The sequence below is a fragment of the Vulpes lagopus genome, chromosome 1 (genome assembly GCF_018345385.1).
Source record: "Vulpes lagopus strain Blue_001 chromosome 1, ASM1834538v1, whole genome shotgun sequence".
Lineage (NCBI taxonomy): Eukaryota > Metazoa > Chordata > Mammalia > Carnivora > Canidae > Vulpes > Vulpes lagopus.
In genome coordinates, this window is record NC_054824.1 from 96657198 (window position 1) to 96669930 (window position 12733).

A 12733-nucleotide genomic window follows, 5' to 3' on the forward strand; every position below is an offset into this window, starting at 1 on the left:
AGTAGAGTGTAAACCTAACTTTTATAGGCACTAGGAAACCAAAAAATTCATTTGACTCATTTTATTGTGATAATTACTTTATTGTGGTATCTCCGAGGTATACCTTTAGTGAAATTACTGCTATGTATTATGAACTTAGAGAAATTATTTCAGCTATGTAGATTCTTGAATAAGGTATAGTCCATTTGTTATAATTGTTATTTTTAAAGCTTTTTTTGTTCTTAAGTTGAACTATTACAGGATTGTACACATATCTTTAGTATAGTTTGATGACTTTCTGTACTTGTATAAAGATACTCTTGTGTAACAATCACCTAAATAAGATAGAGAACGTTTCTAGCATCTCAGAAGGCTTCCTTATATCCTATTCTAGTCAGTATTCTTTCTCTCCTCAGGTACTCCCATTTCAAGGCTTTTTCCCATTTGAAGATAGGGTTGTCTTGCCTTTGCTTTGTAGGAGTTCTTTATATATTCTAGTATGAGACCTTTGACAGATGTATGTACTATATAGTGTTATTAGCTGTCACCATTGCTGTACACAGATAAATGTATAAACAATAATCTTCGAGTCTGTGGCTTGCCTTCTTACTCTCTTAATGATGAAGTTTGATGAATTTTAATGAAGCTGAGTTTATTAATCTTCTCCTTTATGGTTAGAATTAATTGTGTTTTGTTTGAGAGATTTTTGCCTATCCTAAGGTCGTGAAGTTACTCCCCTCCTTTTTATTCTAGAAGCTTTGTTTGTTTTATCTTTGACATTTGAATGTGACCCATTTAAAATTAACTTTTGTTTATAGCATAAGGTAGAGGTCAAGGTTTATTTATTTTCCCGTTTTGGTTATTAGATTGCTTCACCATTACTTACTGTGAGATCATCTCTTTCTTACCTAATTGTAGTGATATGTTTTTATAAATAAGTGACTACATATGTGTGGGTTTCTGCTATTAATTCTTATTATGAAATCTGTGATATATTCCAGTAAATTGTAAGTTCCTAAAAAGCTTAGACTGTTTAATTTGCTTATTACTACACTATCCCCACTGCCTAACATGCCAGGCACATGATAGACATTCAGTAAATATTTGTTGAATGAATGAAGGAATCGTAAAGGAAAAATCCACAGGAAGTCTGAAAAATGTTGATGAGGAGACAGTTTTAACTGTTCCTAGTTGGAGAGATGCCTTAATAAATAGTACAACTAGAAGTGTTTTTGTAGAATATTCCAAACATACCTCTCATCTTTTGCTTCACTGCCACCCCTTTCAATCTCCCCAATTATAAAAATTTATCTGGTCATATGGCTCAACCAGCATTTATTGAACATCTATTGGACTTTTTTTTTTTTTTTTTTTGGATCTATTGGACTTTTACCAGAGAGGATCTTTAGTTGTTAGAGCCAAGTTTTCTTCTTTTTCTATTGTCATCATACATTATTTAATGAAGGCATTTTGTGAGAATTTGCTACTCTTCTGATTATTTTTTTTCTTCTGATTATTTTTGATCTTTATGTTTAGTCCATTAGATTCTATAAAATGTATCAGTGTAAATTTGAACTCTGTCAAGTTAATTTAAAACAAAGGATGGCTGTAAAGGATTTATTTTATTACATTGTTTATTTCATTTAGATGTTAAATGATAATTTTTACCGTGTCTTTGTAGAAATTGTCACAGAAGGAAAAAGGAAAAAGTCTTCATCTTCTGAACTACATAAGGTATGCATTAGTTTTGCTTTTAATTTGTTCATTATCTTTAGAGTTACCAATATTAAAAGTATTTTGCCATTTGTCTTTTTGATAAAAATTTAAAGAAAATATTATAAAACCTTAACTAATCAATGTTTTTGCAGGGAATGGTGTATCCTAATTAATTCAAAGGTTAACCAATAAAGAACACTTTCTGGGACCTGCCTTGTTTAAATCATTGTAAGATGTACCCATATACTTTCTAGGCCTTATTTTGGATTTTATTTTATTTTATTTTATTTATTTTATTTTTTTTATTTTGGATTTTATATAAAACATAACCTAGCATTGCTTCAATTAATGAGTATATTAGCATATCTCACATTCATTCACTGTGATACTGTAGCTATAGAAAAGTTGTGCTCAAAAAAAAAAGTTGTGCTCAAGTCATGCTCAAGTCATGTGCTGAAAATTACTATTTCCTATTAAACTTTCTTTCTTTCTTTCTTTTCTCTTTCTTTCTTTCTTTCTTTCTTTCTTTCTTTCTTTCTTTCTTTCTTCTTTCTTTCTTTCTTTCTTTCTTTCTTTCTTTCTTCTTTTCTCTTTTCTTTTCTTTTCTTTCTTTCTTTTCTTTTCTTTTCTCTTCTTTTCTTTCTTTTCTTTTTTCTTCTGGGTAAGCCAAGAGTAGCAAAAAGCCAAGATAAGTTTCTGCCTATGTAGGAAGTGTTTCAAAATTTTAATTTCTTGTTAGGAGATAATCTTTTTTTCCTTAAGAATTTTGTGATTTAAACACAGTAGTACCCTGATATACATTATAATAATTTGTTAGATGCTTTTTTTGGAGGCATTCCAAATTATGCACAGAAGACTTTTCATTTGGCATAGGAAACTTTAGTTTGGTACATTTCATGGAACACAGAAGAAATCATAAAGAGGGCTGTGAGAGGGAATCAAGAGCACACAGACAAGACCAAAGAGAAAACATGGCTTTAGGTACTCTTCTTCCTTGGTTTACTTGACATTTGTGGGGATGGTTTCTTTTAAAATTCTGGATTTGGCGCAAGTGGCATAAATGAGGGGGATAAAAATAAAGTCTTACATTCTACCATACCCAGTTTTAACTACCTCTGACAACTACTTTTGTGTTTAATACCCTCCAGTGAAGTGAAATGCTCTATTTTAGGCTGCTGCTGCTGCTTTTTTTTTTTTTTTTAAAGATTTTATTTATTTATTCATGAGAGACAGAGAGAGAAAGAGAGAAAGGCAGAGACACAGGCAGAGGGAGAAGCAGGCTCCATGCAGGGAGCCTGATGTGGGACTTGATCCTGGGTCTCCAGAATCACACCCTGGGCCAAAGGCAGGCACTAAACCGCTGAGCCACCCAGGGATCCTCATAGGCTGCTGCTTCTTCCAGATGAATGGCCACTATTAGAGATTCTTAATATTAAGTAAATTTCTCTTTCTTATTTTTAGATGTATGACAGCATTCTTTTAAAACTTTTTATTTTCAAGTAACTTTAGGTTTACAGAAGATTTACAGAAATAGTATAGAGTTCACATCTACTCTTCCAATGCAATGACCCCTAGTGCAATGACCAAAATTTAAGAAATTAACATTGGTACAATACTTCAAACTACAGATATTATTTGGATTCCTTCAGATTTTTTTTTTTAAACTAATGTCATTGGGGATCCCTGGGTGGCTCAGCGGTTTGCGCCTGCCTTTGGCCCAATCCTGGAGTCCCGGGATCGAGTCCCGCATCGGGCTCCTGGCATGGAGCCTGCTTCTCCCTCTGCCTGTGTCTCTGCCTCTCTCTCTATCATAAATAAATACATAAATCTTAAAAAAAAAAACCAAACTAATGTCATTTTTAAATCCCAGGATCCCACATTGCATTTAGGTGTCATATCTCCTTAATTTCCTTTATTCTATGACAGTTCTTCAGTCTTTATTCTTTCATGATCATGACATATTTAGAGTACTATGATTTTGTCAGTATTTTGTTGAATACTGTTTGGGTTCTCAGTTTGGGTTAGTCTCATGTTTCTTTCTTTTTTTTTCTTTTTTAAAAGATTTTATTTTAAAGTAATCTCTGTACCCAACATGGGGCTTAGACTCACAGCCCCAAGATCAAGAGTCACATGTTGAGCCAGGAGGTGCTTCTGTCTCAGGTGTTTTATGATTAGATTAAAGTAATGGCTTTTTGGGAAGAATATCACATGATATGCCTTTCTTAGTGTATCCTGTAAGGGGTACACAGTAATGATGTGTCTTATTACTGGTGATGTCAGTCTTGACTGCCTACTTAAAATAGTTCATTTTGTAATAAATATCTTGAGAGAAATATTTTTTGAATCTATGCAAATATACTGTTTCTTACAAAAGTAGCACACTAAATTGTTAGTAGTTTATATTACTGCTTTTTCTTTCAAGGCAGCTAGGGAAGTACTGAAAGGATTAGAGTCTGATGGATATAGGGATGAGACACTGCTACATTTTGAGTTTAAAGTATTTCAAAAATATTCCTGAAGCAATATCAGTTTGTTGTAGAGAAATTAGAAAATTGAGTTGAGGAAAAACGAAACCACCCAGACAGAACAAAGATTAATGCTTGGATGTATATTTTTCTACTTTTTCGATCTGTATATCCATGTATAATAAACATATTTAAATATTGAAAAATAGAAAACCACAGAATATTGTTTTATAATTTGCTTTTTCTATTTAACTTTATATTATGACATCATTTTCTGAAATCAAATTTAAAAAGCATCGCTGAGTAGATATTTACTGAGTACTCAACATGTATTGGACGCTATACTAGGTATAAGTACCAGGGAAACAGTGGCAAACATTTTTAATGACTACAATGTATTCAGTTATGTGTGTGTATGACAGTTAATTTAACCAGTATCTTTTTTTAAAAAAGATTATTTATTTATTTATTCATGAGAGACAGAGAGAGAGAGAGAGAGGCAGAGACACAGGCAGAGGGAGAAGCAGGCCCCATGCAGGGAGCCTGACATGGGACTCGATCCCGGGTCTCCAGGATCACGCTGAAGGTGTCGCTAAACCGCTGAGCCACCCGGGCTGCCCCAATTTAACCAATATCTTATGATATTTTTGAGTTTTGGTTTTTTTCTTAAGTAAACTCTATGTCTAATGTGGGGCTCGAACTCATGACTCTGAGATCAAGAGTCACGTGCTCTAGTGACTGAGCCAGCCCGGCACCCCTTGAGGTCTTTTTAATCCTTGTAGCTAAATCTTGGGAATATAATTATCTACTGCATTATTCCTGGCCTTTTGATAGGAGCTGAATATATGTTAATTCCAAGACTGATCTCTTAATAGAGGTGAATACTTTGAATTCTGCTAATGGGGAGATACATAGTTTTTGAATTTATTTTTTTATTTTTTTATTTTTTTTTAAATTTTTATTTATTTATGACAGTCACAGAGAGAGAGAGAGAGGCAGAGACACAGGCAGAGGGAGAAGCAGGCTCCATGCACCGGGAGCCCGACGTGGGATTTGATCCCGGGTCTCCAGGATCGCGCCCTGGGCCAAAGGCAGGCGCCAAACCGCTGCGCCACCCAGGGATCCCTAGTTTTTGAATTTATACATGAAGAAGTTGCTACTCTATTCTGAATATTGAAAAAATATGACTTTTATTCTTTTTTGTAAGTCATGGTCATTCCTTTGGGCAGACTTCTAATTTTCCTTAAATAATAGCTTTGTATTGATGCAGTATCTAACAAGTAATTAAGAGTCTGAGGTTTTCTATTATGAACGTGGCAGAAGTCATTTCCGCCTAAACAATTTAAAGAGCATATGTTAGTAATATCTAACTTGTCTGGATTCCAGCATTCCCCACGCCCCTAGATTATCTGCTTTCGATAGCATTCTCTTTTTGAAGGCTATACTATAATGAATTAGGTACAAAGTGAATCTAAAAGTAGCTGCATGACTTGGTTGGTTGAAGGGCTTGTTTAGTATTACATTTGAACATTAGGAAATAAATATTCTTGAGCTTGTTGTTTTGGAAGTTATTAGAGTTCTGATGATGTTTTTAAAGTATAACTTGAAGGGGATTTAGAACCAACCCATTTTTGCCTTAAAAGGTTAAACTTGACTCTATTAGAAGACTGTTGAAAATACTTGAGAGTATTACGAATCCGTTCTGATTCTTGTAAATGGAGTTCTAATATAGGCTTTGCAGAATCGTGAATAGCTTAGAAACTTTGTTGATTGTACGCAACTGAGACCATGATTACAATTTGTCTAAGAATAAGTCAGATTGTGGCAAAAAGGCTTACATTATTTTTTCTAAATCAGTTAATTAAGAAAAAAGTGAGTGCAGAAAAAAATTGACAGTAGTTAATTGTACTTGAAGTCTGCTTGTCCTATACTCATATATAATACTACAGTGAGAGATTTATTTTTTTATTTTTTATTTATTTTTTTTTCACAGTGAGAGATTTAAATCTGTAATTTATTAATCAGGAAGCTACAGGAGAGGTTTTTCTTGAGGTTTAATTGTTAATATTTTTCCCCTTTTAATAATTGCATTATATTTCTATTGAATAAAATAAAACATTTGGAAACTAGGAAAACACAAAAATGAAAATAAAAATCACCTCTTATCTCCCTAGAGGTAATCACTGTTAAATAACATTTTTATGTATAACTTTTCATATATTATTTTTACTTATGGATTTTTTGTCTTGCAAAAGAAAGATCTTTCTGTATGTGTTTTTCTTTTATACTTATGTTCGAAATAATTTTTTTTATTAATTTTTTTAGTAATCTCTGTACTCAGTGTGGGGCTCAGACTCATGACCCTGAGATCAAGAATTGCATGCTCTTCTGACTGAGCCAGTCAGCTGCCTCTGAAATAATTTCTTAGTATCATTAATCTTCTGGAACATGTTATTTAATCACAATTTAATTGTATTTTATTTGGTTTAGTTTTGTCATAGTTTTGTTTAATTATTCTTTTATTATTGTATCTGTTTTTTTATATTAAAAATAATATGGAGTCTATATCCCTGTTCATAAATATTTATACATACTTTGATTTTCAAAGCTTTTGATGCTAGTGTACAGAATTTTAATAAACATCCAGATTTCATGTGTCTATACTTTGGAGGGAATAGAGAACTGCCCTTTTTGAAAATAAGGTATATTACATTTTGTGTCCATCCTAATGGAAGTATGCATGAATATTAAGGTAAATAATTCAATGACACTGAGTCTAAACCATTCATAAGTAAAGTGATTGCAAACTGATTACCATGAAAAAGGATTATAAAATCTTCCACAGAAAACATCAGCAGCATTTTATAAGAAACTAATTTTACAGAATACTTAACAAGCATAACCAACTCTATCTAAATCTTAGGTGCTGGGCAGCCGCCGTGGCTCAGCGGTTTAGCGCCACCTTCAGCCCGGGTTTGATCCTGGAGACCCGGTCCCATGTGGGGCTCCCTGCGTGGAGCCTGCTTCTCCCTCTGCCTGTGTCTCTGCTTCTCTCTCTGTCTCTCATGAATAAATAAATAAAATCTTAAAAGAAAATAAAAATAAATCTTAGGTGCTATCCTTCAAGTTTTTTTTTAGATTTTTTTAAAGATTTTATTTGTTTGAAAGAGAGCTATGCTTGCACTTGCAGGAGTAGAGGGAGGGGCAGGGCAAGCTGGAGAGAGAAACAGATTCCCTACTGAATGGGGAGCCTCACACTGGACCCTTTCCCAGGACCCTGAGATCATGACCTGTGTTGAAGTCAGATGCTTAACTGACTGAACTATCTAGGCTTGTCTGTTCTTCAAGTTTGAACTGAGTAACTTTAGATTATTACTAGGGCCGTGTAACAAATTACCCCCAAACTTAGTGGTTTGAACTTATTTTGCTCAGGAATCTGCAGTCTAGACAGGATTCAACTGGAGATAACTTTTCTTTGTTTTACTTGAGAGTTAGATAGATTGGCTTGGAGGCCAGAGCCTGCAATCTCGCTCACTCCCTTACCTTGAAACCTGTGTTGAGAAGTCAGTATCTTGGTGTGTATCTATTTCTTTTTAGATCTTTCCAGTATAGAGGTTTAAGGGTATTCAAGATTTTTTACTTCTTGGTTTAGGTCTCCTGAGGAATGTGTACTGAGAGAAAAATATACAAGAAGGAAGAAGGAAGGGAGAATGTACAAGCATGTGAGAGCCAGGCTGAAGCAATATAAACATGGCCTTTAATAATTTAGCCTTGGAAGTCACAGTCCTGCCCAAATTCGAGGGGAAGGAATGTAGATTGCACCTGATGTTGGAGAACTGTCAGTGTCACATTTTAAGAAGAGCATGTGGGATGTGGAATATTGACGTGGCCATTTTTGGAAATACAGTATGCCACAAAATCCAATGTAGGCTAAATAACCTACTCACAAGGGATCCGTGGGTGTAAACTGCCTGAAGCCCTTAGCTTTACCCTTTGAGGAAGCAATTATTGTTCCCTAATTAAGAATATAAAGGAAATGATTTAGAGATAATATTGTCTTTTGCAGATGAAGAATTATAAAGAGGTACCTTTTTTAAAAAAATATTTTATTTATTTATTCATGAGAGACACAGAAAGAGAGAGAGACAGAGACACAGGCAGAGGGAGAAGCAGGCTCCATGCAGGGAACCCGATGTGGGACTCGATCCCGAGACTCTAGGATCACACCCTGGGCCGAAGGCAGGCGCTAAACCACTGAGCGACCCAGGCGTCCCAAGAGGTACTTTTTTATACAGATAAGATGTAAATAATTAAGTTATTAGTACCTAGGAGGATCAACTCAGAGGTGCTAGTAAAATAAGAATTGAGATATCCTTTCTTCCAGTTTATTCTGTCCTTCTGACTTTGCTCTACACTCACTGAAATCATTTTATGGATTGTTACTGATTTAGTTGATAGAGTGCTTATCATATGTTGTATTTTGTAGGCTGAATTTGATGCTTAACTATCATAACTTTTCTCTTAATGTGAAATTTAAGGCATTTAAGTTCTAAACAAATGATTTCAACTTGTGGTTACAATACATGCATTCCTTTTTTTTTCAACACATCATAAGCCATATACTTTGGGGATAGGAAGGTGACTAAGTTAGGACACACTCTTTAAAGACCTCCATAGTGTGGAGAATATGGACATATAGACACATATTTATAATACAGTATGATACTATGTAATATAAATAACATAAAAAATGTATCAAGTTTTAATACCTAGAGAAAGGAATGCCTTGGTGCAAGTGTGACAGTTGTGTGGATAGGAGAATATTTTTGAGCAGAATCTGAAGTATTTCATAAGAGAAAAGTAGATAGAGGAAGGCATCCATACAAACAAAGGGGATAGTACAGGGCAGCCCCGGTGGCTCAGCGGTTTAGCGCCGCCTGCAGCCCAGGGCGTGATCCTGGAGACCTGGGATGGAGTCCCACGTTGGGCTCTCTGCATGGAGCCTGCTTCTCCCTCTGCCTGTGTCTCTGTCTCTCGCTTTCTCTCTGTCTCTATGAATAAATAAAATAAAATCTTAAAAAAAAAAACAAAAACAAAGGGGACAGTACATACGAAGTTCTAGAGATATAAAATAATATGATGTGTTTGAAAAAGATTGAGTTAAATGGTGTGGTTGGGGTGGAGTTTGTGATGTATGGGTAAAAGCCTAGATTGTTATGAATTTTATCTGTAAGTAGTGGGTGCCATTGTTTTATGTTAAATGTGGTAGCCGTAATTAGATTTGTGTAATAGAGAACTCTGGGGATGGAGTTTGAAAGATTAGAAGAGGTAGAGACTGTGAGTAAGAGAATAGTTAGGAGTCTATTGTGATAATATATCTACCTTAATATTGAATGAGAGGTTTTTATTTATTTTATTTTAATTTTTAAAAATATTTTATCTATTTATTTATTTTATTTATCTATCTATTTATTTATGAGAGACATGGAGAGAAGGCAAGAGACCTAGACAGAGGGAGAAACAAGGAGCCTGATGCGGAACTCGATCCTCAGGCCCTGGGATCACGCACTGAGCCGAAGGCAAATGCTCAACCATTGAGCCACCCAGGCATCCCGAATGAGAGGTTTTTAAAATAAGATTATATTTAGCTGCCTGTGAATTAAGCACTCAATTTAAAACTCTTTAAAAATAATTGCAAAATGGGACATGTGGTTGGCCAATCATTAGAGCCTGCGACTCTTTTTTTTTTTTTTTTTTTTTTTGCGACTCTTGATCTGCAGATCAGGAGTTCAAGCCACATGTTAGGTGTAGAGCTTATTTAAAAGAAACCAAAAAACCCAAAGCACTAATAGCAAAATATTAATGCAGGTTAATATAATGGTTCTGTTAGTTGATTCATATTTATATTTCAGTTAAACTGATTATTTTCTTTTTCTGATTTCAGATAACAAAGATGCTAAATGCAAAACCAGAAGATGTTCATGTTCAGTCACCACTGTCCAAACTCAGAAGCTCAGAACACTGGGATCTCCCTTTGCAGGGGGTAAATAAAAACTAATCTCTTTTAAGTACATAGTGTTGCTTGGTGTGTTTAAAATATTTTGATAAAAGTAAATTTTCATTTAGTTACTTATCCTTGTTTGGATTTTTTGTGTTATTTGCAGGTTTTTAATTAGTTTATTTTTGGTATTTGTTAAAGTGATGCTTTGAGGTTAGGGTCTCCTTTTGTTTTAGTATACCTCATTTTGCATGATTGTTTCCTTGACATTTAAATTTCATTATTGTAAAAGATCTTTTTTTAAATATATTTTTAAAAGATTTATTTATTCATGAGAGACACAGAGAGAGAGAGGGGGGCAGAGACACAGGCAGAGGGAGAAGCAGGCTCCATGCAGGGAGCCTGACATGGGACTTGTTCCCGGGTCTCCAGGATCACGCCCCTGGCTGAAGGCGGTGCTAAACCGCTGAGCCACCCGGGCTGCCCTGTAAAAGATCTTTTAAATTTACGAGAATATTAAACTTATTAGAATCATTTACTCTTTTGCTCTCGTTTTTTTGTTTCTTTGTTTGTTTGTTTTTGCTCTCGTTTTATAAATTTGAGAGGGTTTATACTAAAAGGTGACACAATTATACTTTAAAAGATATTCTAATTATAAATCTGGAGTTTAATGTTATCACTATTAGATATTATTACAGAGCTTTCATGAATAAGATTTAACATGGCACTTTTTTTAAAAGATCTTATTTATTTATATGAGAGAAGGAGAGAGCATGGGCAGGGAGAGTGGCAGGCAGAGGAGTGGGAGAAGCAGGCTCCTTGCAGAACAGGGAGCTTGATGTGGGGCTCGATTCCGGGATCCCAGGATCATGATCTAAGCTGAAGGCAGATACTTCACTGACTGAATCACCCAGACACCCTAAGATGGCATATTCTAAGTATTATTTTTTTCCTTGTGCCTGGTACAACTCAACAGCAATTTTAAAAACAGAAGCTTTCTCAGATTTTCCAGTTTATCCATTTGAGCCTGTATTAGTCTGCAAGGGCTAACATAACAAAATACCACAGGTGGATTAAACAACAGAAATTTATTTTCTAACAGTTCTGCAGGCTGAAGTCCCAAGATCGAGGTGCCAGTAGGGTTGGTTTCTCTAAGGCCTTTCTCCTTAGCTTATGGATGGTTATCTTCTTGCTGTGTTTTCCTATGACCTTTTTTTCTGTTTACCCACATCCCTGGTGTGCTTCCCTTGGATTAGGTCCCTACCCTTATGATCTTGTTTAAACTTAAGTACCTTTGTAAAGGTCTGATCTCCACATATAGTCATAATGATGGTGAGGACTTTAACCTATGAAATTGACAGGCGGAAGTACAATTCAGTTCATAAGTGTAGCATTTTAGGATGACAAATTTTAAGTCATGTTGAATATGTTTTTAGGTTATAGACAAGAAAAAATTAGCCATTTATTACAACTTGTTCTCAGAAGAAAAGACTTGTTATTAGTTTTTTTAACTTCTTTTAAAATTTTAACTATAAAATAATGTATTTGTTTTTTTTTAAAAGGTACAAAAAAGGGAAATAATGAGACAAGATGACTTCTGCTGACATAAAAAGAAAAAAAATTGCATAAGGTTAGAAAATTTGGGGTGTATAGAAAGGTACAGGAGAAACAGTTCTTCTCTGTTCCTTTTTCCTAAAGGCAACCACTGTTAATAGTTTTTTTCATTCCTTTCAAGAACACATATGCTTACATAAATAATATTTTTTGATTGTTACAGAACAGAAATCATATATATACTGTTCTGTGCTTTTTTGTTGTCACTTAATAGAGTCTAAAATTTTTTTCTTTTTTGACACATTTTAATCTACTTTTATTTTTGTTGGCTTTGTAATACTCTAAAAATTTAAAATATACCATATTTAAAAATATATGCCATAATTTTTTAGTATAATTGACACATGATATTATATTAGTTTCAAGTATACTACCTAGTGATTCAGCTTCTCTTTATGTTATGCTGTGCTCACAAGTATAGCTACCGTCTGTCACTGTACATAATTTACTTAGTGCACTGGTATAAGTCAAGTTGTTTCCAGAGTTTTGCGAATGGAAATGATGCTGCAGTGAACATCATTTTCTTTTTTTTTTTTAAACATCATTTTTTAGTATGTGGAGAACCATTTTTGAGCAGAGTTATTAGATTGAAGGGAATTTATGTATTTTTTTTTAAGATTTTATTTATTTATTCATGAGAGACACACACAGAGAGAGAGAGAGAGAGAGAGAGAGAGGCAGAGACACAGGCAGAGACACAGGCAGAGGGAGAAGCAGGCTCCATGCAAGGAGCCCGAGGTGGGACTTGATCCCGGGTCTCCAGGATCACACCCTGGGATGCAGGTGGCGCCAAACCACTGCGCCACCGGGGCTGTCCTGAATTTATGTATTTTAATAAACATGGCAAAATTGTCTCACAGAAAATGTGCACCAATTTATATTGCCACCAGTAAGAGTTCCCATTTTTCTAGAAACTTACTGGCACTGGATATTATCACACAGTAAAATTGTTGCTAGTTTA

The 12733-nt window shown here is 34.6% G+C and overlaps 1 protein-coding gene across 4 annotated transcripts in view; it reads left to right on the forward strand.

The window, feature by feature from the left end:
• SENP7 (SUMO specific peptidase 7) overlaps positions 1–12733 on the forward strand; it is a 150918-nt gene that overhangs the window by 11449 nt on the left and 126736 nt on the right. For all 4 annotated transcript variants that reach the window (XM_041757248.1, XM_041757255.1, XM_041757265.1 and 1 more), the window contains exons 2-3: positions 1661–1713; positions 10105–10203. In XM_041757248.1, the coding sequence (XP_041613182.1) occupies positions 1661–1713; positions 10105–10203 (152 nt within the window). The remainder of the gene's footprint in view (positions 1–1660; positions 1714–10104; positions 10204–12733) is intronic.